This window comes from Mirounga leonina, unplaced genomic scaffold (assembly GCF_011800145.1).
Source record: "Mirounga leonina isolate KUSES-001 unplaced genomic scaffold, KU_Mleo_1.0 Mir_129, whole genome shotgun sequence".
In the NCBI taxonomy this organism is placed as follows: domain Eukaryota; kingdom Metazoa; phylum Chordata; class Mammalia; order Carnivora; family Phocidae; genus Mirounga; species Mirounga leonina.
Genome location: NW_023270323.1, coordinates 61,260,234 through 61,282,984, shown reverse-complemented (window position 1 = coordinate 61,282,984; position 22,751 = coordinate 61,260,234). Strand labels below are relative to the sequence as shown.

The window sequence follows — 22,751 nt, the reverse complement described above, 5'->3', positions numbered from 1 at the left end:
AAAGATTTTATTTATTTTTTGACAGAGAGAGACAGCAAGAGAGGGAACACAAGCAGGGGGAGTGGAAGAGGAAGAAGCAGGCTTCTCGCTGAACAGGGAGCCCGATGTGGGGCTCGATCCCAGGACCCTGGGATCATCACCTGAGCTGAAGGCAGATGCTTAACAACTGAGCCACCTAGGCGCTCATAATCAGAAATTTTAAATCAAAATCCCTATGTGGCTATTGTATGTTTCTGTTTACATGAAATATCCTAAACAGGCAAATCTGTTGAGACAGAAAGTAGATTCGTGGTTGCTAGAGGCTGGGGGTTGGGGAATGGGGAGTGACTGCTGATGGGTACAGGGTTTCTTTTTGAGGTGATGAGATTGTTCTGGAATAAGATTGTGGTGATGATTACTCCATGAACGTTCTCCATGAACATTCTAAAAACCACTGAATTGTACACTTTAAAAGGGAGATTGTATGGTACGTGAATTAAATTTCAGTAAAAAATAAAATCTGTATGTGGCAATGGAATCAAATAGTTCAAAAACCAAATAGAGGCTTTATGAAAACCAACACCCCTGCCTCCACCTATGCATTTCCCCTTCTCTAGAGGCAACTATAGTCAGCTCTTTTGGCTAATTATTTTAGAACTTACCTTCCTGTCTCTGAAATATAAAACATGCTCATATTGCTACTTCCTGATTTATCAAGTTTTGAAATTATCTATTTCCTATGGAAGTTGAGGGTTTATCTTTCTTTCTCTCCTCTCCTCCTCTCACCCCTCCACCTGCTCCCCCCCCCATAATCTGTACCTTTTTCCTACCCCATTTGAATATGGTTATATCACAATTTTGGTTAGATTCATGTTTTAGTGTTTGCGTTATTATAACCATATAAGTGCTGCTCAGAGTTAAACCCTGTAATAAATCAAAATAAGTTTTTTCTTTTCTACACAGCTTTTTGTTTTCTTTGGAGTTAATAATAGTCTTGGGTTTTTTATTATTGTAGCTGCTATTGGCTTATTTATGTGCTTATCATAAGCACTCTCTGCCAGTTGTCTAAATCCTTTAAGAACATTCAGATATAGCATAATCCATTGGTTTCATCTTCTTAGAGAAATCTGTCTTAGGGCTTTTAGAAATGCTCTAGTCTGGAATGTCCTCTTTACCTGGCACCCAGCTGTCCGTCAGTTTCTTCAGTAAGGACCCAGATTATATGATTACCTAACCTGAGTTCTTCCAAGTCCCAAAATATTTGTTTACTTCCTTTATTCTTGAATGGCACTGATCCAACTATAACATTATTCAGATTACATGTTTTCCTTGGGGCAATTGCGGGATTGCTTCACATCCTCCAGAGCAGTACTTCTTAAATGATCTCTGTGAAAGGATCAGTCTTTTGTTTGTTTGCTTGTTTTATGTTCTTGTTTTTATTTTTTTATTTTTTTGTTCTTTTTTTTTATTTTTTGTTCTTGTTTTTATTCTCTACCCATTGGGATCAGATACTTCTGTAAATATAATGAAAATAAATTACTAGAAAATAAAATGAAAAAAAGAGAAGACATACAGACCACAAGCTCACATTTTTTTATTAGTTTGAACAGACATAAAAGTGCTCTAATTGGTATAAAAATTTCTAAACGTAGACTCTTTTTTTTTTTTAAAGATTTATTTATCTATTTGAGAGACCGAGAAAGTACATGAGAGGGGGGAGGGTTAGAGGGAGAAGCAGGCTCCTCGCCGAGCACGGAGCCCGATGCGGGACTCGATCCCGGGACTCCAGGATCATGACCTGAGCTGAAGGCAGTCGCTCAACCAACGGAGCCACCCAGGCGCCCTAAACGTAGACTCTTGATATCTGTCTTTGTCTCATCAGGAACTGGTAACAGTTGACCGCTGGCACTGGTGCGTGGCCAGTCTGTGAGGAACACTGTTCTAGAGTTAAATTTGGTTTTACCACCCAACAATTCTGAAATCTGCGTTTCTGCAGATACCTTTATCTATGCTGATACTTGGTTGATCCCTATGCAGATGATGGAATTCTAGGTTGGAAATATTTTTCCCTCAGGATTTGGAAGGCAATGTTCCATTTACTTTTGTCTTCATTATAGCTGTTGAGAAGTTCAAGTTCAGAAAGTTCATTCCTGATCTCATAAATGATCTGTGAGCCATTTGATCCCTTTGTCTTTTTTTTTTTCTTCTTAGAATCTTACTATTCCTACAGGTGTGACATTTCATGATTACCTATCTTGATGTGAGTCTGTTATATCCTATTTTGCTGGGTATTAGGTAAATCCTTTCAAACTGGAAACTCGTGTCCTTCAGGTCTGAGAAATTTCCCAGATTATATTCCTCTTGCCAAAGAATGAAAAACCAAGTCGCATGTGATTTAGGGCTGAGTACAACCCATTTCTTGCTTAGTATTTTCTGGGGTCCTCTTTGCTTGTTTTCAAAGCAAGCAAATTCTTGCTTTTTCTTTAAAGCACTTTTAAAAATGTTTTATTATGGAAAATTTCAGGCATATACAAAAGCAGAGAGAACAGTATAAAGAATCTCCCACATCCACACAAAGCTTCATCAGTCATCAGTATGTGGCTAATTTTATTTCACTTATACCTTCTACCCTGACCTTCAGTGTAGATATTATATAATTGTACCCATAAATATGTTTCTATGTATCTCAAGAAATAAGGCCTTTATTTTTTTTTTATTTTTATTTTTTTTTTAGATTTTGTTTATTTATTAGAGAGAGACACAGCGAGAGAGGGAACACAAGCAGGGGGAGTGGGAGAGGGAGAAGCAGGCTTCCCGCGGAGCAGGGAGCCCGATGTGGGGCTCGATCCCAGGACCCCGGGATCATGACCTGAGCTGAAGGCAGACGCTTAACGACTGAGCCACCCAGGCGCCCCAAGAAATAAGGCCTTTTAAAAAAACATAATCACAATACTGTTAAAATACCTAAAAAATGAAACAATTCTTTAATGTTACCTAAGATGCAGTTAATATTCACATTTCTCGGATTAGCCTGTAAGTGCCATTTTATAATTGGTTTTACAAATCAGGATCCAGACAGGGTTTGTGCGTTGTAATTTGTTGATATCTTTAATCATTTGTTGAAGAAACAGAGTAATTTGTCCTATAGAATTCCTCACATTCTGGATTTGTTGATTGCATGCTGTAATGTTTAACATTTATTCTATCCCTATATTTCTTGTAGTGCTATTATCAGACTCAAGTTCAGTTTTAGGGGGCAATACTCTTTTGTAAGTAATGGTGTATATTTCCTTTTGTATTACATAGATAACGTCTGGTTATTCACTTTGTGTGATTTTAAGATTGATCATGTGCACATTAGCCAGTCTATAAGCAGTACAATTGCTTTTGTATATTAATCTTTGAGTTTATTTACTAGTTGTAGCAACTTATTTATTTATTTATTTATTTATTTGACAGAGAGAGAGACATAGTGAGAGAGGGAACACAAGCAGGGGGAGTGGGAAAAGGAGAAGCAGGCTTCCCGCCGAGCAGGGAGCCCGATGTGGGGCTCGATCCCAGGACCTTGGGCCCATGACCTGAGCCGAAGGCAGACGCTTAACGACTGAGCCACCCAGGTGCCCCATCAACTTTTTAAAAAATATTTCCTCAGGACTTTCTACATATATGATCATGTTATCTGTGAATAAAATTTTTATGTTTCCTTTCCAGTCTGTGCCTTTTATTTCTTTTTCTTGTCTTATCAAAGTGGTTGGAATCCCAGTCAGTGTTGAATAGAAATGGTAAAAGTAGACATCTTTGCTTGTGTCCCAGTCTTGGGAGGAATGTGTTCAGTCTTTTACCAGTATGGTGTTAAGCTACAGGTTTTTCTCAGATGCCCTTTATCAGGTTGTGCAAGTTCTCTTCTGTTCCTAGTTTTCTGAGAATCTTTCTCATAAATGAGAAAGTGCTTTTTTCCTGCATTTAATGAGATGATATATATATATATTTTTAAGATTGTTAATATGGTGAATTGCATTGATCAAATGCAAACATTGAAGCAGCCTGGCATTCCTGGGCTAACCTGCACTTAGTCATGCTCTTTTACCTTCTTTATATATTGTGGCTTTGACTTGCTAAAATTCCATTAATTTTTGAGTTTGTGTTTATGAGGCTTATTGTTCTTTGGTTTTCTGATAACATTTTTATTCTGGTTTGGTATTGGGGTCATGCTGGCTTAATGAAAGGAATTGGGAACTGTACTTTCCTCTTCAATGTACTGGAAGAATTTGTGTAGAATTGGTATTGCCTCCCTGTCTTCTTTTTGGCATTGTTTCCAGTGAGAAATCTGATATTATTCTCTTAATCTTTGTTCCTCTGTACATGTCTTTTTTCTTCTGATTTTAAGATTTTCTCTTTTTCACTGATTTTGAATAATTTTATTATGATGCATCTTATAGTTTTCTTTGTGTTTCTTGTACTTGAGGTTCTCTGAGTTCTTGAATCTTTTGATGTAATTTTTGGAAAATTTCAGCCATAATTTTTTCAAAATTTTTTCTGCCCACCTTCCTTGGGGGTCCATTTTCATGTATTTTGGTCCCTTGGTGTTTCATTTTGGATAATTTCTTTTTTTTTTTTTAAAGATTTTATTTATTTATTTGACAGAGACACAGAGAGACAGGGAACACAGCAGGGGGAGTGGGAGAGGGAGAAGCAGGCTTCCCGCTGAGCAGGGAGCCCGATGCGGGGCTCGAGCCCAGGACCCTGGGATCATGACCTGGGCTGAAGGCAGACCCTTAACGAATAAATTAATTAAATATATTGAGGGGAATCACGGCAAACCGTGCAGCTCTCTCTCTCAGTGTCCTGCTTTCTGGCCTGTGGGCTCCATATATGTATTCTCTAGTACTCGGCCCTGTGAATTCTAGCCGCCCTCGCCTCCACCACTTCTCAGCTCTGCCTCTTCAGTTTGTTGAGCCGTGTTTGGGTTCTCCGTGCCCGTACTGGCTATAGCCACAGGCAGTAAACTGGGCGGGTGTAGACTCCCTCATCTGGTCCCTTCTCTTACTCACTCTTGGGCTTCCGGTTGTCCATTATGTTACTTTGTCTGTTTAAAAAAATTTTGAGGGCCAGGATGGTAAACCTAGTCTCTGCGACTCTATCATGGCTGGATATGGAGGTCTTTGACCCTTAGCATTTAATAACGAAAGGTAAATTCAGTGTTTCTGTTGCTGGAGAATGTCCTGATTCTTTCTACTGCATTTCTTATCTTAGGGGCCCTTTTCTCTACTGACATTCTTACTTTGAATTACTATAAAATTTCCCCTGATACCGCTTTCCCTTTTCTTCCCAACCATAGATAAAGCTGTCAGAAGCACAGTTGTCATGGAAATAGAAACATTTAAATTACTGGCACGATAAGCTTATTTCTTGCTGTAGCCATTCAGAATATCGATTTGTCACTGCCTTGGGTGCTTTGAAGTGAAGCTCTGCTTAGATATAAAAAGTTTTAAAACCCACTTTGATTCTATGTGAAGTTCACAGTTTTTACAGTGCAGTTCTAGAGGTTAGTTCAGTTGAAACTCTGTGACTCTTCTTAAACTGTTAAGAATCCTTTAGTGCACTATTTGACATGCTTAGATTTAGACATTGCCGACCTGCTGTAGGCCTTGATACTGTTGTTTGTTTTTCTTTGGTTTTCTTACTCTGATTTCATATCTGGTAACAGCAGTTTTAAAATAACGTACCGTGATTATTTTCTCTTTCTAATTATCTCTAATAAAATGAAAGGAAAAAAAAAACCAAAGTGGTAACTTTGAAATCAGATAGGAGTATGACTTGAAAGAGATCAAATGGGCTATCAGTATGGTTTTTTTTTAAGGCTTTGGATATTGTCTAGCTTTTTTGGGGATGAGCTTTTTCAGAACTGCTTTCCTCAGTGCTGCTAAGAATAGAGGAACTTTGTAGGAACATTTTTTCTTTTAGGAGGTAATTTTTCTTGCTAAGTATGCCATAAAAAAATTGAAGAATGACCTTAATTTCTCATTTTAAAATGACTGTCATATTGAGCCAGACTATTTAACACTTCAAAGTTAGAACACATGGATTTGTCAATAAATTTAAACGTTGATAGTAGTCTCCATTACTACTAAGTTGTTTGAGTAGTATATTATGTTCACATTTTAAATGGATATTGATCCTCATTCAGTGACTGAATTGGAGCATCTCAGTTCTTATAAAATTGCTGATTCTTCTCTACTTTGTAGGTATGCAGCTGGACATAAATTCTAGCCAACATTCCACAGATTTTTTTTTTTACCTTGGCTTCTTTACAGGGTACTCTTAAGGAAGTAATAGTACTTTGTGCATACTAAAAATAGCAAACAGAAATTGTCTTTAAAACCACAAACTTAAAATATATTACTTTGTGTTTAAATATGTCTTGAAGGTACTTGAAGTTTATTGAGTTGTCCCTGTCTCAGAGAAAGTTTTGTCAACGATGTCAGCAATTGCTGTTGCCAGACGATTGGGAGAAGCATCAGGAGCATCGAGTAGTAGGCGATATTTCTATCACCCAGTTGAAAAGGCCCAGTCAGCTTCTTTATCCATTGGAAAACAAGAAGACAAATGCCCAGTATTTGTTTGCTGATCGGAGCTGTCAGTTCTTGGTAGACCTACTTTCTACCCTTGGATTTACAAGAGTACTATGTGTTGGAACACCAAGGTATGTTGTATGATTTTTTAAAAAACTTCTACTATGCCCACTATTTAAACTGTAAGAAAAAATTACCAAGTAGTTATTTACTATGTTCTGGGACATAGCATTGCAGTTTTAAATATACAAGAGAAGTATAAAGCACGGTCCCTCTCTTGAGGAGTTTGTAATCTATATTACATTTGAGAGAAATCTTTATAGATTTCTGATATATGATAGAAGATTCCTTCTGATTTGATTTTTTAATTGCTTATAATTTTAGACTTCTCCTTTTCAAATAAGTTCTGCCTTTTAAAAAAATATTTGAAAAACTGAAACCTTGGTTATATCTGCCAAATTCTCTTCAGTGTTTCATTGAAATATTAGAAATACCAGGAGAACATTGGTGGGGTTGTTTTGGTTTATTTGCTTATTATCTGTGACATTTGTAATTCCTTATTAAGTTTGCTTTCATTAATTGTTTTAGGTTGCATGAGCTGATCAGATTGAAAGCATCAGGTGAAAAGAAGTCTAACATTAAAAGCCTTTTATTGGATATTGATTTTAGGTAGGTTTATAAAGTATGATATTTATTCTTATTCATTGTCTCCTGTTTCTGTTTAATGTTTTTCTCTTATTAATTGTTTATTACCTATTACAATCCTTTAATGTTCAGAAGTAGTAATTGGTTAGAAGCCACCTTTTTATTCATATAAACTCCCCTTGTAATCTTCCATATTTCAAACAGGAAGGCGGTGGATTTCTTTTTTTTTTTTTTTTTTTTTGCTTGATGTGCTTCCTAAATTTTTTCAGTGAATGTGTCTCATTGACTTGGGCTTGTAATTTAGAGATAAATTCTTACTGAGTGAAATTTCTTCTTATACACTTATTTTTCAAAGATAACTCTTTGAAATTTTTCAAAGATAAATTCCAGGATTTTGTTTCATCATGATATTTTAATGCATTTATTTTAATATTTAATTAATTAATTTTAATTCATTTTATTTGTTCTCATTCTTTTAATATATTTTATTTTAACACATTTTATTCATTGTAATTTATTTAAATATATTTTACCAGATGATGTGCATATTGTCTTTCACTGGATATAGCCTGAGGTCAAGGGAGTGCAACCAGGGAACAGACAGGTCTTAAAGCAGAGGATTAGCAAACAGATGGAGTCTGTGGGAGAGGGTCAGAATTAAATGGCATCTGACGTGTTGGGACAAATAGCGATGAGAGTGCTGGAGGAGCACAGGTTGTGGCTCCCTTTAGGTGGTAATTTGGTAGCATATGTGTCCATCCACAGTCTCTGGGATCCTATAAACTTGGAGTAGTCTTTCTACTTTCTATAGTTGTTTGAATTCCACAAGATCGTGGTGAGACTCTAAAACACTGTGTTGTTAGTATCTTTTACCGGTTCTTGAATATATTGAAGGAGGCAGGTACTGTGTTTCTTTTTATTTAATCTGATAGGGTCTGTTTGGCCAATATTCCAGTATTTGTTGGAGAGAACCTATGAAATTACATGTGCTTTCTCTCTAAAAACAAGGTGGACAGATTTTGAAGTGTAAAAAGTCACAACAAGAAGAACAGCTTTTATAATTTATTTTTTATTTTTTTTAGATTTCCAGGTCAACTTTAGGGTGTCTAATAGAATCAGCTACGTTTCTCAGAAAGAAGCCACACTTTCTGTAGCCTTTCATTCCCTGTTAACAGGACTGGCACAGTTCACTAATCTCTGCTTAACATGAGTGATGCTTGGCACAATGGAATTCCATAGGTGATAATACAGACTTTTTAAAGAGAAACTCAGTTTCTTTTTCTTAAATTGAGATACAGTGCCCTGAAGACCCACCAGGTTAAGGTGTATATGCCAGTGGTTTGGGGTGTATTCATTATGTTTTGCAGTAATCACCCCTATCTGGAATGTTTCTATCACACTGGAAAGAAGCCCTCTCCCCACTTGCCCTGACGATCAGGGATCTGCTTTCTGTCTCCGTGGGTCTGTGTGTTCTGTGTGTGTTCTGTACATGGCATCCTGCCATATGTGACCCATGCTGTGTCTTCTTTCACATGTTGCTGTGTTCGTCCAGCTCACAGCACATAACAGGACTTCACTCCTTTTGTGGCTGTATTAACGTTCCACTGAATAGATACATCAGATTCTTGTTTTACATCCCTTTCCTAAAGAATGACTGTTAAATTATTGTAAATGTATTATTTTAAAGGTAGATGTTTAACTTCGGGGTTCTTATCGTAACAATACCAACAATAAATGGTGTTTGCATCGAGTGCTAGTCCCCTGTGAAACCCTGCTCTACCTCAGTCAGTCCTCACAAAAGCCTCTCCTGTACGGTAGATGCTGTTACCCTCCTCATTTTCCAGACGAGAAAATCAGGTATGAAGGAGGTGAAATAACTTGACCTCACAGTGATGAGTGGCCAAGTCAGGATTCAAACCCAGTCAGTGTGACTCCAAAAATTAAGATACCCTCTGGAAGTAACTCTGCTTTTGAACTTGTATATAAGCCTTTTTTAATATAGCCCATTTCTCTTTTGTCGTCCTAATGTCTCTCCCTGTCTCCATCTACCCCCCATGCCTATTCCACGAAGATTCACATGAGTCAATAATGGGTTTGCAGGTTATTCGTATATTTAGAGTAAGGCACTTCTTTATCAGGCACGTTTCATTGGAGCCCTGGAAATCTGTTTATGTCGAAGAGGACGTATTGGCTCACATGATGAGCCTAGGACATAGCAGGCCTCGGAGCAGGCGAGATCCTGGGCTTTGCCCATTGTTGTTTGGGCTCTGTCTTACTCTCTCCAACTCTCGTCCTGTCTTTCTCTGGATTGGCTCTCCGCTCCAGTTTGCTTCATGCTCCCTGCCAAGGATTTTGGCAGCAGCAGCTTTCAGCTTCTGCAGTCTCAGCTTAACTGTCCAGGAGACATGGCTCTCTTTCCTGAGAGCCCCAGCAGCACAGCTCCCGGGAAAGACTGGCTTGACGGGGTCCATATGCCCGTTCCAGAACCACCTCTGTGGCCTGGCAGGTAGGGTGCCCACACGTGGAGTGGGTTCACCAAAGGAAACCCCTCTCTGACCGTAGGTGCATGAGACACACACACACACACACACGTCACATGTCCAAACCCGAATTATTTAACATAATGTGTCTCAGTTGTCAGCAGCGCTCACCTTCCTCCCTTTGGGACTTTCACCTCCGTGAAAATGGTACAGTGTTACCTAATAGTATGGTTCTTTGAAGTTACCATACAATTTGTATTCTGATTTCATTCAAATCAAGCTTTTTCTAAGCTAGTTGTGGTGGACTGGTTTATACACAACCCAGAAAAAAATCAGTGATTCCTCTTGTTCAGATTTCAAGGATCTCTGGTTTACTTTTTTTTTTTTTAAGCTTTTTAAAGAGACATGATCGTTAATTCTGTCACCAAAAACATTGTGGATTTTGGCCTTTTAGACCTTTTTTATGCATATAAACATTTTAAAAAGTAAGAATCAGATAGTCTTTTTTCCCCCCCACTATGTATCAGGCATATTTTTGTCTTTTAAATTGAGACATATGTATTTCACATAGAAAAAAGAAGTTTTTAGTATTATTCAGAGTTGTACAACCATCACCACTACGTAATTCCAAAACATTTCCATCATCTTTGATGGAGGTGTCTCCATCAAAGTGGTCCCAATTACTGACCTCTCCTCTTTTCTGAAACCCTCTCCCAGCCCTTGGCCACCACTAATCTATTTTCTGTCTATAGATTTGCTTATTCTGGATATTTCATAAAAATGGACTCATACAATATGTGGCCTTTAGTATCTAGCTTCTTTCATTTAGCATAGTATTTTCAGGGTTCATGATGTTATACCTTTTTATGGCTGAATAATACTCCATTATAAGGATATACCAAATTGTGTTTATCCATTCATCAGGTTATGGACATTTGTGTTGCTTCCATGTTTGGCTACTTTGAATAATGCAGCTGTGAACATTTGTGTGCAAGTTTTGTGTGAATGTAGGTTTTATTATCTTTTGGGTATTGTGTTAATTTGTTAGGGCTGCAGTAACAAAAGAGCCATAGATTGGGTGACTTAAACGACAATAATTCATTGTCTTAGTTATGGTGGTTGGAAGGTCAAGATTAGGGTGTCAGTAGGTTTGGTGACTTCTAAGGCCTCTCTCCTTTGGTTGCAGTTGGCCTTTTTCTTGTGTTCTCACATGGTCTTTCCTCTGTGTGTGTACAGCCCCAGTTTCTCTTTGTGGGTCCAAATTTCCTCTTTCATAAGGACACCAGTCATCTTGCATCACAGTCTCCCCTAATAACCTCATTTCATTTTAATCATTTTTTTAAAAGCTCTGTCTCCAAATAGGTTCATGGTCTGAGATACTGGGGGCTAGGGGTTCAATAGATTAATGTTGAAGGGTTACAATTCAGCCCATAACAGGTATTTATCTTAGGACTGGAATTGCTGGATCACGTGGTAACTGTACATTTAACTTCTTGAGGAACTGATAAATTGTTTTTTAAGGTGACTACTATTTCACATTTCCACCAGCAATATATGGGTGTTCCAATTTCTCGACATTCTTGTCAGCTCTTGTTATTGTCTGTCTGTATTTTTAAATTATTTATTTAATTTTTTGAGAGAGAGCATGAGTGCACACAGGCAGGGGGAGGGGCAGAGGGAGATGGAGGGAGAGAATCTTAAGTAGGCACCATGCCCAGCACGGAGCCCAATGCAGGGCTTGATCTCACAACCCTGATGTCATGATCCTGAGATCATGACCTGAGCTGAAATCAAAAGTCAAGCGCTTAACCAGCTGAACCACCCAGGTGCCTCTATTGTCTGTCTTTCTAATGTGGTATCTCATTGTGATTTTGTTTTGCATTTTATTGATGGCTCATGATGCTGAGCATCTTTTCATGTGTTTACAGGCCATTTGTTTATCTTTTTGGAGAAGCATCTATTCAATCCTTTGCCCATTTTTTAATTGGTTACTTGTCTTTTTTGTTGTTGTTATTAAATTGAAAGAATAAATATATTCTGGATACTAGACCCTTAATAGATATATGATTTATAAATATTTTCTCCCTTTCTGTGGGCTGTCTTTTCACTTGATTATGTCCAGTTTTCCTCCTTTTTCTTTGGTTACTTATGTTTTAGGTGTCATATCTTGCCAAATTCAAGGTCATGAGTATTTGCACAGTGCTTTCTTTGAACAGTTTTATGATTTTAGCTCTTACATTTAGGTCTTTGTTCTGTTTTGAGTTATTTTTTTTATATATGGTGTGAGGGAGGGGTCCAAGACCTTCATTCTTTTGCATGTGACTATCCAGTTACCTCAGCACCATTTGTTGAAATGATTATTCTTCTCTCATTGAATTGTCTTGGTACCTTACTGAAAACCAAATGGCCACAAATGTATGCATTTATTTTTAGACTCACAATTCTTTTCATTTGATCTATGTTTATCCTTATGCCAGTTCCACACTGTCTTGATTACAGGTGTGAGTCTTCCAGCTGTATTCTTTTTCAAGATTGTTTTGGCTGTTGTGGGTTCCTTGAATTTCCATATGAATTTTAGGATTAGCTTGTCAAGTTCTACAAAAAAGCCAGCTGGAATTTTTATAGGGATTTCGCTGCATTTTTTTTTTATCAGTTTGGGGAATAGTTTTAAATATTAAGTCTTCCAGTTCTTGAACATAAGAGGTCCTTCCATTTATTTAGGTCGTTTTTAATTTCTTTAAACAATATTTTGTAGTTTTCAGTGTACAAGTCTTGCTTGTCTTCTTTTAACTTATTCCTAAATATTTTATTCTTTTTGTTGCTATTATACATTAAATTGTTTTTTAAATTTCATTTTGTATTGTTCATTGCTAGTGTACTGATTTACTTCTTTAAAAAAATTGTGGTAAAATACATATAGGTTAAAATTTACCATGTTAGTTATTCAAGTGTACAGTTCAGTAGTGTTAAGTAAATTAAATGCCTTCACATTGTTGGGTACAACCATTCACCAGAACTCTTTTCATCATAGCTGAATTACTTTTAATTTGAAAGATTTACATGGACCCTTAACTCTTAATGTAAGCTATATGTCTTGTAGTTTTACCTTTCTTGGGCCTGTATATTGAAATCTCCTGCACAGAGTAGGGGATGTGGATAAAGTTATTTTGTAACTTATTGAATATACTGATATTTTTTTCTTTTCATATCAATAAACTTCTGTGTATGTGTGGAAACAAAAACTGAAGGGGTTGTATTAGTTAGCTTAGCTTCTTTTATGCTGAGTCAGTTCTGTAAAAGGTCGACATTGGGTATTAAGAGAGAGCTCGTTGGGGCACCTGAGTGGCTCAGTCGGTTAAGCGTCCGCCTCTTGATTTTGGTTCAGGTCATAATCTCAGGGTTGTGAGACTGAACCCCCAGCATTGGGCTCTGTGCTGGGTGTGGAGCCTGCTTGGGATTCTCTCTCCCTCTCCCACTGCCCCCCCTCCAATAAATTAAAAAAAAAGAGAGAGAGCGAGAGAGTGAGCCCATTTATTGAAACATGTTAGTGGCCAGAATCAACTGAGTCTGTTCCCCGTACACACAATATTATGGGGTGTGGAGTTGGTTCAGATTTCTCAGAAGGACCACAATTAAATCAGGAACAAATTCCTATGTGATATAGAGTGACAGCGAGTAGTTAAGTTTTGGCACTTTGACTTTGGTTTATTGTTGCCCTACAAAAGGTCTGTCCAAGGCTTCAGAAAACTACCTCAACTCCAGTGTTACATATGCTATAAATATCCTCTTCGGGGGGTCTAAAATATGAAGTTAACATTTGCTAAGATGGATTTTTATATGCTCTAATTTTAGCATGAAAGATGTGAAACTCTATTTGGCAAACTATCATCCAAATAAAGTTATATCAAAAAAATGAATTTCTTAGGTTCATTTCATGGACTAATTTTATTCAGCTCTTGATTACATTTCCTGTGTATAGAGCATGTTTCACACTTGGTAACTGACTCTCATTTAAAGAGAATGAATGGCCAAATTAAATGAATGTCCTTTTGCAGTTTTCAAGTGCATGCATTTCTGATTGGTTTTGTTTGCCTTATTCAATAGAGAGAATAATTCTTTGAGGCCAATTTCATTTTAAGAGGGTAATGTTCAGTGATTTTTCGTAATTTAAAATATGAAAAATTATGCTCCCTTGTTTGTATCTGATGGAAACTCAAAGCTGAAATCTTGGCTTTTTTCTCTCTCTGACTCTGCCTACTGCTGCCCAGAATGTTTTAGACAAGTGTGCTGTGCTGAATTTTATGTAAATAAAATTTCTTTTTTAATTTTTAAAAAACAGACTATTGTGTCTTTGAGAAGCAATACGAAAAAGTGGAGAGGGGGTAGAAATATATTTTAAAAGGGATTGTATTTTCCTTTGCTCACACTTACAAAGCAATACAAGAAAGAAGATCATCAAATGATAGTTGATCCACGGCATTACTACTACTGAGATACACCTATAGATAACTGATATATCTATATCATCAGTTACTTGGAATTGAGTTAATTAGGAAGACATTTGTTTACTAACGCTAATTGACATTTTCCCACAGGTTTTGGAATGTTCATCAGGTTACAGTCTATAGTTTAAATGTGTTTTCAGTTATCTAAACCTTTTGTTTATTTCTTCAGTGTAAATTTATGTTTTATGAAATCAGCAGATGTACTAACAGTATCTCAAATGATATTAAGGGACATTGTACTTAGAATGAACAGCTGTTCTTCTGTCTCTACAGCACAAGACGAAAGGGGTTTAGATTATAGGAGGAGAAATTTTGGTTGGACATAAACATGATTCCCTAATATGAGGGGCATTAAGACATAAATCTTTATAGCTGATATTTATTAAAATAGCGATGCCTAACATTTTAGTATATGGTATGCAGCTGCTTTGTATTAAGCACTTTACATATATTATCTCACTTATATTTACCAAGTCCTTTGGAGTAGACACTATTATTTCTTCCATTTTGTAGATGAAGAAACTGAGGCTCAATAGGTTAAGTAACTCACTAAGGTTACATAAGTACTAAGTGAAACACCCAGGCTTTTTTTTTTTTTTTTAAGATTTTATTTATTTGAGAGTGTGTGAGTGAACACAGGGAGGGGCAGGAAGGGAGGGAGAGGGACAAGCTGAGCGCAGATCCTTTTGTGGGGGCTCAGTCCTATGACCCCAAGATCATGACCTGAGCCAAAATCAGGAGTTGAATGCCTAACCAGCTGAGCCACCCAGGCGCCCTAAGACCCAGTGTTTGGAACCAGACCATCTGACTGTAGAGCCTGTACTTTTTTTTTTTTTTTTAAGATTTATTTATTTATTTATTTGACAGAGAGAGACACAGCGAAAGCAGGAACACAAGCAGGGGCAGTGGGAGAGGGGGAAGCAGGCCTCCCGCGGAGCAGGGAGCCCAGTGGCGGGGCTCGATCCTAGGACCCCGGGATCATGACCTGAGCTGAAGGCAGACGCTTAACGACTGAGCCACCCAGGCGCCCCTAGAGCCTGTACTTTTAATCATAGTGTAATATGAAGAGGATAAAGCAGGGCTGCCTGTTAGATGAAATAGTCACCATGGGTGGTCAGTTATGGACAGTAAGGGAGGAGTAGAAGTAGAAGCAAAGTGCTGCTCTCACGATTTGGTTAAATAAGTTGTGTAAAAAGCATGTGTCCCTGATTTTTTTCACTAGGTTATGAATTCTGTAGAAGGATGGTGTGGTTCATATGTGAATTGTTTATAGCAAAATTTTGGAAGTTCAGAATCCTATTGTGATAACAAACATTATACAAAAAGCTCAGTATTCAGCCAGAACTACCAAGACCCATATATGTAAAAATGGGGAAAACGTAGAGACAGACAATTAAGGTGTAAAGAAAGCTCAGTCTTATAAGAAATCAAATAAAAGTAAATTTAAATCATAATGTGCTATGAGTTTTTAGTAAATTAGCAAAAATTTATAAAATGTTAATGCCCAAAGCTGGTACTCTCATTCATTACTGATTGCATTGTAAAGTAGTATCTTAGAAGAATAAAATGGTTCAATCAGTAAATAAATATCTCTCTTTCCTGGCACTAATTCAGTAAATATGAAAGGCACGTACTTATTTTTCTTATATATTGAGAAGCATATTTTATTGAGCTAATCTGCAATAGACAAGAAATGCTTTGTATTAAATATTTTTTTTGTTAACCACAGAAGAAACTAATTAACAGCTGTTGAGCAGAAATGTTGATTCAGTGTTTTTCTTAAAATTATTAAGTATGAAATGTATTTTAATTGCCAACCCATCTCAAACTTAAATTGTATAACACTCTATCAGTGATCTCATTGTTTCTGTATTATTCTGTGGTCTGAAGGAACATGTGAACTTTATATATGAGTCTTCTGTAGTTTTGTCACTAGCTTATTAACTTGGGAACATAATTTAAGTTTGATATTCATTCATTGTGACTGACTCCCTGAGATTTTGGAGAAGTATTCTTTATATTCCAGAACACTAAGGAATGATGAAATTGCTTTTATTAAAGGTGTGATTTCATAGTTTTAAAATTTAGTTTGTATTTACTTACTATATAGCCATAACTGGACAAATAACTACAGTAATAAATTATTTTACAGGTATTCACAGTTTTATATGGAAGATAGCTTTTGCCATTATAACATGTTTAACCATCACTTCTTTGATGGAAAGGTAAGAATTACGACCGTTATCCTTCTTATTGTGGAAGAACAAATTCCAGAGTACCCTCTCTTATTTTCTTAGAGTCCCTCAAGATCATATCATGGCTGTTCCACCATTTATTGATTGGCATTTTTTTTTTCTTCATCTACTGAGTGTGTATCGAGCATCTAGAAGTGAATTGTGCTGTTCTTCTTTTGTGATTTTTCACTGCTCTTTGGATACAGACCCACTTTCTTACCAAGGCCCCCAGGGCTCTGCCTGATCTGACCCCTGCCACCCTCCAGTCTGTCTTCTTGTTCCCGCTCTGGGGTTTGTTTGTGTTCTGGATGTATGGCTTTCATCTGGGACTGGCTTTTGTCTTTTCTGCCAAGTGGGCTTTTGCCCATGCTGTTCCCTCTGCCTTCTAGTCTTTGTTAACTTTACCTTGTCCTTCAAAGCTCTGTTCCAAGTCACTTTCTCTAGCCTCCCCTGACCCCCAGACAAGGTCAGGCTCTCCTCTGTAGCTATATGATACTATAATTAAAAAATTCTGTGGATTGGGCGCCTGGGTGGCTCAGTTGGTTAAGCGACTGCCTTCGGCTCAGGTCATGATCCTGGAGTCCTGGGATCGAGTCCCGCATCGGGCTCCCTGCTCAGTGGGGGGTCTGCTCCTCCCTCTGACCCTCTTCCCTCTCGTGCTCTCTGTCTCTCATTCTCTCTCTCTCAAATAAATAAATAAAATATTTAAAAAAAAAAAATTCTGTGGATAGTTGTTTGGTATCAGTCTGCCTCCCTGGTAAATGTCATGTACCAGTTAAAGGGATTTATAGTTTTATTAAACTAATTCTTAAAAATTAGACAGGGTCAAGAGTGACCCCTAATCTGTTAACTCTGGGTGATAATGATGTGTCAATGTAGGTTCATTAGTTGCAGCAAATGCACCACTCTGGTGGGGGATGGTGATAATGAGGGAGGCCGTCCATGGGTAGCAGGGCGTAGCTTCTTTCAATAATACGATGTTATTAATGTCACTATAAATAAACAACATAGCAGAGCTGATACTTCTAGTATCTAGTTGTATTACAAAGTAAAAACTATACCCAACCAAGTAATCACACCTGACAGGAAGTTGGCCGCAACTGTTTGAAATGATCAAGACTACCTGAAGCACATATCCATATATGCACGTATATCAATTTTTTCAAAAATTGTAAACCATGTATAAGTATATATTGTGTTTTAAGGTGTTAATTAATGATAGAACAAAAACCAAGCAAAACTAAAAAACTACGTATCTAGGAAATGAAAACAAATTTTAAATTGTTGGTTGGGATTGGAAAATGAGTCTCCTGGTTCAGTCTAGCCAATGATGCACTCCTTCCATGAGACTCAGTCAGCATTGAAATACATATTTTTTAGCTGTGATAGCCATGTAAACCAAGTATTGAAATAAATAGCAGTTTAGAATTAGACATAGTTAGTTTTCCGAAGGGCTTATGTGGTCGATAATTTCTAGGATTTAAGAACTGATTAGATGAATGTGAAGGAGAGAGGAATTGCAAACTCACTTGACAACAGACGATGGTGGACTTCTCAGCTAGGCCAGTGGTGATGAGGAAATGAGAGAGGTGGGTTCAGTAGGCATTTCACAGATGGAAACTGGAAGACTTGGTGGTAAGTGTACTGGGGGAGAAGTCAAAGATGACTTAGTGGTCCAGCCTGGCTTTGTATTTCATTCTTCAAAACAGGGTAGGAAAGGTTGGAATTGAAAATTGGAAATGTTGGGTTTGTGGGGCAGGTGGAATATTGATGTAGAGGTATTCGGTATGGCTTCTTGAAACTCTGGGGCCTCAAGCTCCAGGGTGTGGTCAGGGGACAGGTGCAGTCAGGGCCGGCGTCAGAGTAGGTAAAATAACCACGTCTGTATTACTGCTGGATGCTGCAGTCGTGCGTCGGCTTTGTTTATGTGCTTATTTGTTTTTCATACCACGACTTTGCTTTCTGTCTTGAACAGTAATGGTGAGATAAGAGTGAAATGATGTTTGAATACCTAACAGTTGGCTAACCGTTGTTTATATTTTAAGAATGTAGCATGTAATTAGCCTTTTTCTAGAAAATTCTTTTTAACTTTTATTGAAAGCTTATGGAATTACCTTATAAGTTTCTAAGATAATGGTTGGAATAAGCTGCCAAGACTGGGCTCCACTTTATTTTTCCCGGAAGAAAACAATCATCTAGCTCAGGCCTTCCTTTCTCTATATTTTAGGAGCGGCCTCTACATAGCACTGAGACTGTAGGGATTGATCTACAGAAAACTGTTGTCTTGGATGATTTTACTCTCTGCCCTTTTTCTGCCTACTTCCTGAGTCAGGGTTTTTAGTGGAGGCTTACCATCTACTTACCAATCCCTGAGTATTGAAGCGTCTACCAGGCGCCTATGAAGGTGTACAGGGTGCTTTGGGGTATATAAGCTTCTGTTGAGGCCCATAAGCACTTCACAGCGCACTGGATTAAAAAGCGGGAGTTCCCTGTGCAGGATTTTCTCATAGAAAATCATATAGTCTTTCAGGTAATAGAAAATGTCATATGCCTTAATGGTCAGGGAGGTTGAAGTATGTACAGGGGATGGTTATTTAAAGTACCAAGCACTTTTGGGGTGCCTGGGGTGGCTCAATAGGTTAAGCGTCCGCCTTTGGCTCAGATCATGGTCCTGGGGTCCTGGGATCGAGCCCCGCCTTGGGCTCCCTGCTCAGTGGGGAGTCTGCTCCTCTCTCTCTCTCTCTCTCCTTCCCCTTCTGCCCCTCCCCCCGCTCGTGTGCACACCCCCACACTCTCTCTCTCTCTCTCTCCCCCAAACAAATCAGTAAATAAATCTTTAAAAAAAATAATAAAGTACCAAGGACTTCTCTAGTGATGATTGAGATGGAGGGAAGAGGTAAGGCACTGTCAACACGGGTAGCATAAGCAAGCGTCTGGTTTCCATAGGTGGTCAACATTAGGACCCTCAGCGGGTCACGACTGGACGTCACCCCATTGATTCTTACCCGGAAACAGATGTACTCTATGGTTTTTTAATTTGGCTAAGAGTGGAGGTTTCATTTCCTTGTTTATTTTCTTTTCCTACCTTTAAGTCTAAGGAACTGGAAGGTTTTTCAGTAACATCATCTGTATTTTAAGTCCTTGTTCATGTAGGCAGGTTAAGGAAGTGCCAGGCAGCACTTGAAAAATGATTAACCTTCCTGACACACCATCCCTCGCTCTAGGACTTCCAGTAGGAAGTTAATAAAGACTCTCCTCGGGAAAGCGGATTAGGATGTTGTCGTTTTTCCTGTCATCAGCTGAGTCTTCTAAATTGATTTAGTAGTAGAGCAATATATATTTTATTATAAAGTACATATGGGTTTATTAAAGTTTAAAATGCCATTAAACTTTAAAGTCTTAGACTATTTTGTATACTGTGCTGATTTGCTTTTATAGGTGAGTGCTTGGAAAGGACTACAGAGCCAGTAGACTGGAGTTAGTATAATAGGTATATCTCTTATTATGTCTTCTCCCGAAGCAGAAAATAATAGACAGTGCGTAATGTTAATTTTACAATGACTAAAAACACTCCACTTGGTCTGTTGGGAAAATGTGTTAATAGCCTGGTTTTATGGCCTGGCTGAGCTTTGTTATTTGTGGACTCTCATTCATTTACTTACCGTGCGTGTCCGAACACGTCTGTCCAGTACCTGCTGCTCAGCAATGTGTGCGCGGTGACTGATAATGTGTGAACTCGTGGTGGTGGACAAATCAGACAGGGAAAAAATAGGTCTTATTTGTCTTTGTGTCTCCAGTGTCTAGCTCAGTCCCCGCTTCTGTTTGTGGGATTGAATTCAGCATTTTAGATAGTCTTCATGGGTAATGAGTTTTTCTCTCTCAGGTTACTAAATTTAGTTTTTTAATTGAACCATTTGAAATGTGTAGTCCTCTGATAGTGATGGTGCTTGAATTTGCAATTTTAAAAACCCACTTATCAAGGAACCCAAAAGATAAAATCTCTTGGGGGCTGAATGGGAGAGGCTTCAGGACGTCACTGAGGGACTCTGGGGTGGCAGGACGGGTGAAGTTTCAGTACAAACAGTGGGAGCGAGCCTAATGCATTCTCTGAATAGGATGGAGTGTCTCCCTGTAGTCCTCATTTAGAAATGAATTTTTATTTGTTCCAGGCTGCCCTTGAAGTATGCAGAACATTTTTAAAGGAAGATAAAGGTGAGGGAGTCATTATGGTGACAGATCCTCCTTTTGGTGGCTTGGTTGAACCTCTGGCTGTTACATTCAAGAAGTTAATTGCTATGTGGAAAGAAGGTCAAAGCCAAGGTGTGTAATTTATTACTTACTGCAGAATAAACATGTATCTGTGTATCTACTTCCTGTCAAATATTAGCAGAGCTCAGTGAATTGGAGCTCTGATAAAATATACATGTCTTGGGTTCTTGTGTTTTTGTGTGTGTGTGTGTTTTTTTTAATAGGCTTATTTGAGAATGTGGCAGACTTCATTATCATGATACACTTTGTATTATCCTAATCACATGTTCTCAAAATGACTTGTAGGTGAGCATAAGGGGACATTATGAAGAATAGCAGTAAACTGTTGTCATTTATTCAATAACTATTTACTGAGTGGCCCCTGTGTACCAGGTACTGTTTAGGTGCTGGAAATAGAGTACTGAACCAGACAGACACATATTCCTGCCCTCATGGATCTTACATTCCATGTTCCTAAAGTCTTGCCCACAGCTCTAAGAGGGTGCCCAGCCTCTGGCTCAGAGCTCTAAACTGTGCCAAGATTTAGGTAGGAAGATCGGATATGCACCAGCCTTACCGTGGTTATCAGTGACAGATAGACACCCACACAGTAGAGGTGGGTTAGTGGCTGGGGGTTATTATTCAGCTTAAAGTGGCTTAGGCCTTCAAAATATTTTATTTAATTAATTGTTTAATTAGTTGGTACAATCATTTTTTAGTTTCCAGCTTGCAAGTTGACGAACTGTTAAGAGTGTCAGGAATTTGTGATCGAGCTTCTTCTTTAATTGTGCTACATAAATAGTGTGCTTTGGAGACAGAATGCAAAAGAAATCCGAAACATGACTCAGTGTTAAGTATTCCACTTATTTTCAGTTCTTAAGTCCACTGATCAGAATGGATACAGTCAGTGTTACTGAGGAAGCAATGAAGAACAAATTACTTAAATCTTATGGCTTCAGTTGCCCTGTCTATAAAATGGGGTTGTTTATTAATTAGTGATATCTTTGCCTTTACCTAGAATATAGTGATTATGTGTGTAAGGGTTACTTTTATATACCCTTTATACCTGCGTTTAGGTGTAAAAGAATGTTTCCATTGACTTTTGGGAAAGGTCAAGTTGTAAATGGCATTCTGGTAAACGTTCTCTTCTTTTGTATGATTTAAGTGTATTGAACAATTGCAATTTCTCCCAATATTAGAAGTATTTCAGTTACAGCTCTTTTATTTTTTTAAAATACCAATTTCTTATTTTCTTTTCCTTTTTTGTGGTCCATTAGATAGCAGTCACAAAGAACTACCCATATTCTGGATTTTCCCTTATTTTTTTGAATCCCGAATTCGTCAGTTTTTTCCAAGCTTCTGCATGCTGGATTACCAGGTATAGTAAACATTTTGTTTTCTGGCACAGTTGATGGATGGATATTCCACTTAAATAAATACTCTGATCAGACTGTCCATCGATTTTAGGAAATGAAACTATGATAAGCTGTATTAAACACTAAAATTGTACCATGCATTGCTTAGTCCAGAGGTTCCTAAATGTAATTCTTAGGGGTGTTTATTAAAAAATATAGATTCTTAGGTACCAAAATACACCTACTAAATCAAAATTAGAGGGTAGAGCCCCAAGAAAGCACATTTTACCAAGCTTCCCAGGTGACCCTGCAGCGCGGCTAGGTTTTAGACCCACTGACCTAACTGACCCCAGAGTCATTGTTATGAACAGTTTTGTCTGTTCAGAGATTGTAGAGAAGTGAGTTGCTTTTTCTGGTCAGTGGAATGTCAAGTACACTTTACTGTACCACTCAGAGGATGCTGGCAGCTCTGAAGGGAGGTGTGTCCAGGTTGGCAGGTGGCAGAGGAGCAGAGAGGCTGAGGCCTGCGTGTGGGGGCGAGCGTGCTGATGCCAGGGTGGAGCTGACCGGCCCTCCCTCCCGCCTCTGCCCTCAACTCCTGCTGCTTTAGTGTCCACTTCCTTCTCTGTTCATTTCCTTGGGTTCTGAAGTTAACCCCTGTCACCAGCACCGTGGGGGGTCGCCAAGTGGCCATTGCTTCCTCTTTTGTAATGACATTTTTCTGTTTGAGCTT

The 22,751-nt window shown here is 38.1% G+C and overlaps 1 protein-coding gene across 2 annotated transcripts in view; it reads left to right on the top strand.

Moving 5' to 3' along the window:
* ZCCHC4 (zinc finger CCHC-type containing 4) overlaps nucleotides 1–22,751 on the top strand; it is a 50,736-nt gene that overhangs the window by 8,653 nt on the left and 19,332 nt on the right. For both annotated transcript variants that reach the window (XR_004679281.1, XM_035005199.1), the window contains exons 4-8: nucleotides 6,407–6,682; nucleotides 7,140–7,220; nucleotides 16,334–16,406; nucleotides 20,585–20,735; nucleotides 21,941–22,041. Coding sequence is in view for 1 of the 2 variants with exons in the window: in XM_035005199.1 (XP_034861090.1) it covers nucleotides 6,407–6,682; nucleotides 7,140–7,220; nucleotides 16,334–16,406; nucleotides 20,585–20,735; nucleotides 21,941–22,041 (682 nt within the window). In the remaining variant the exon portion in view is untranslated. The remainder of the gene's footprint in view (nucleotides 1–6,406; nucleotides 6,683–7,139; nucleotides 7,221–16,333; nucleotides 16,407–20,584; nucleotides 20,736–21,940; nucleotides 22,042–22,751) is intronic.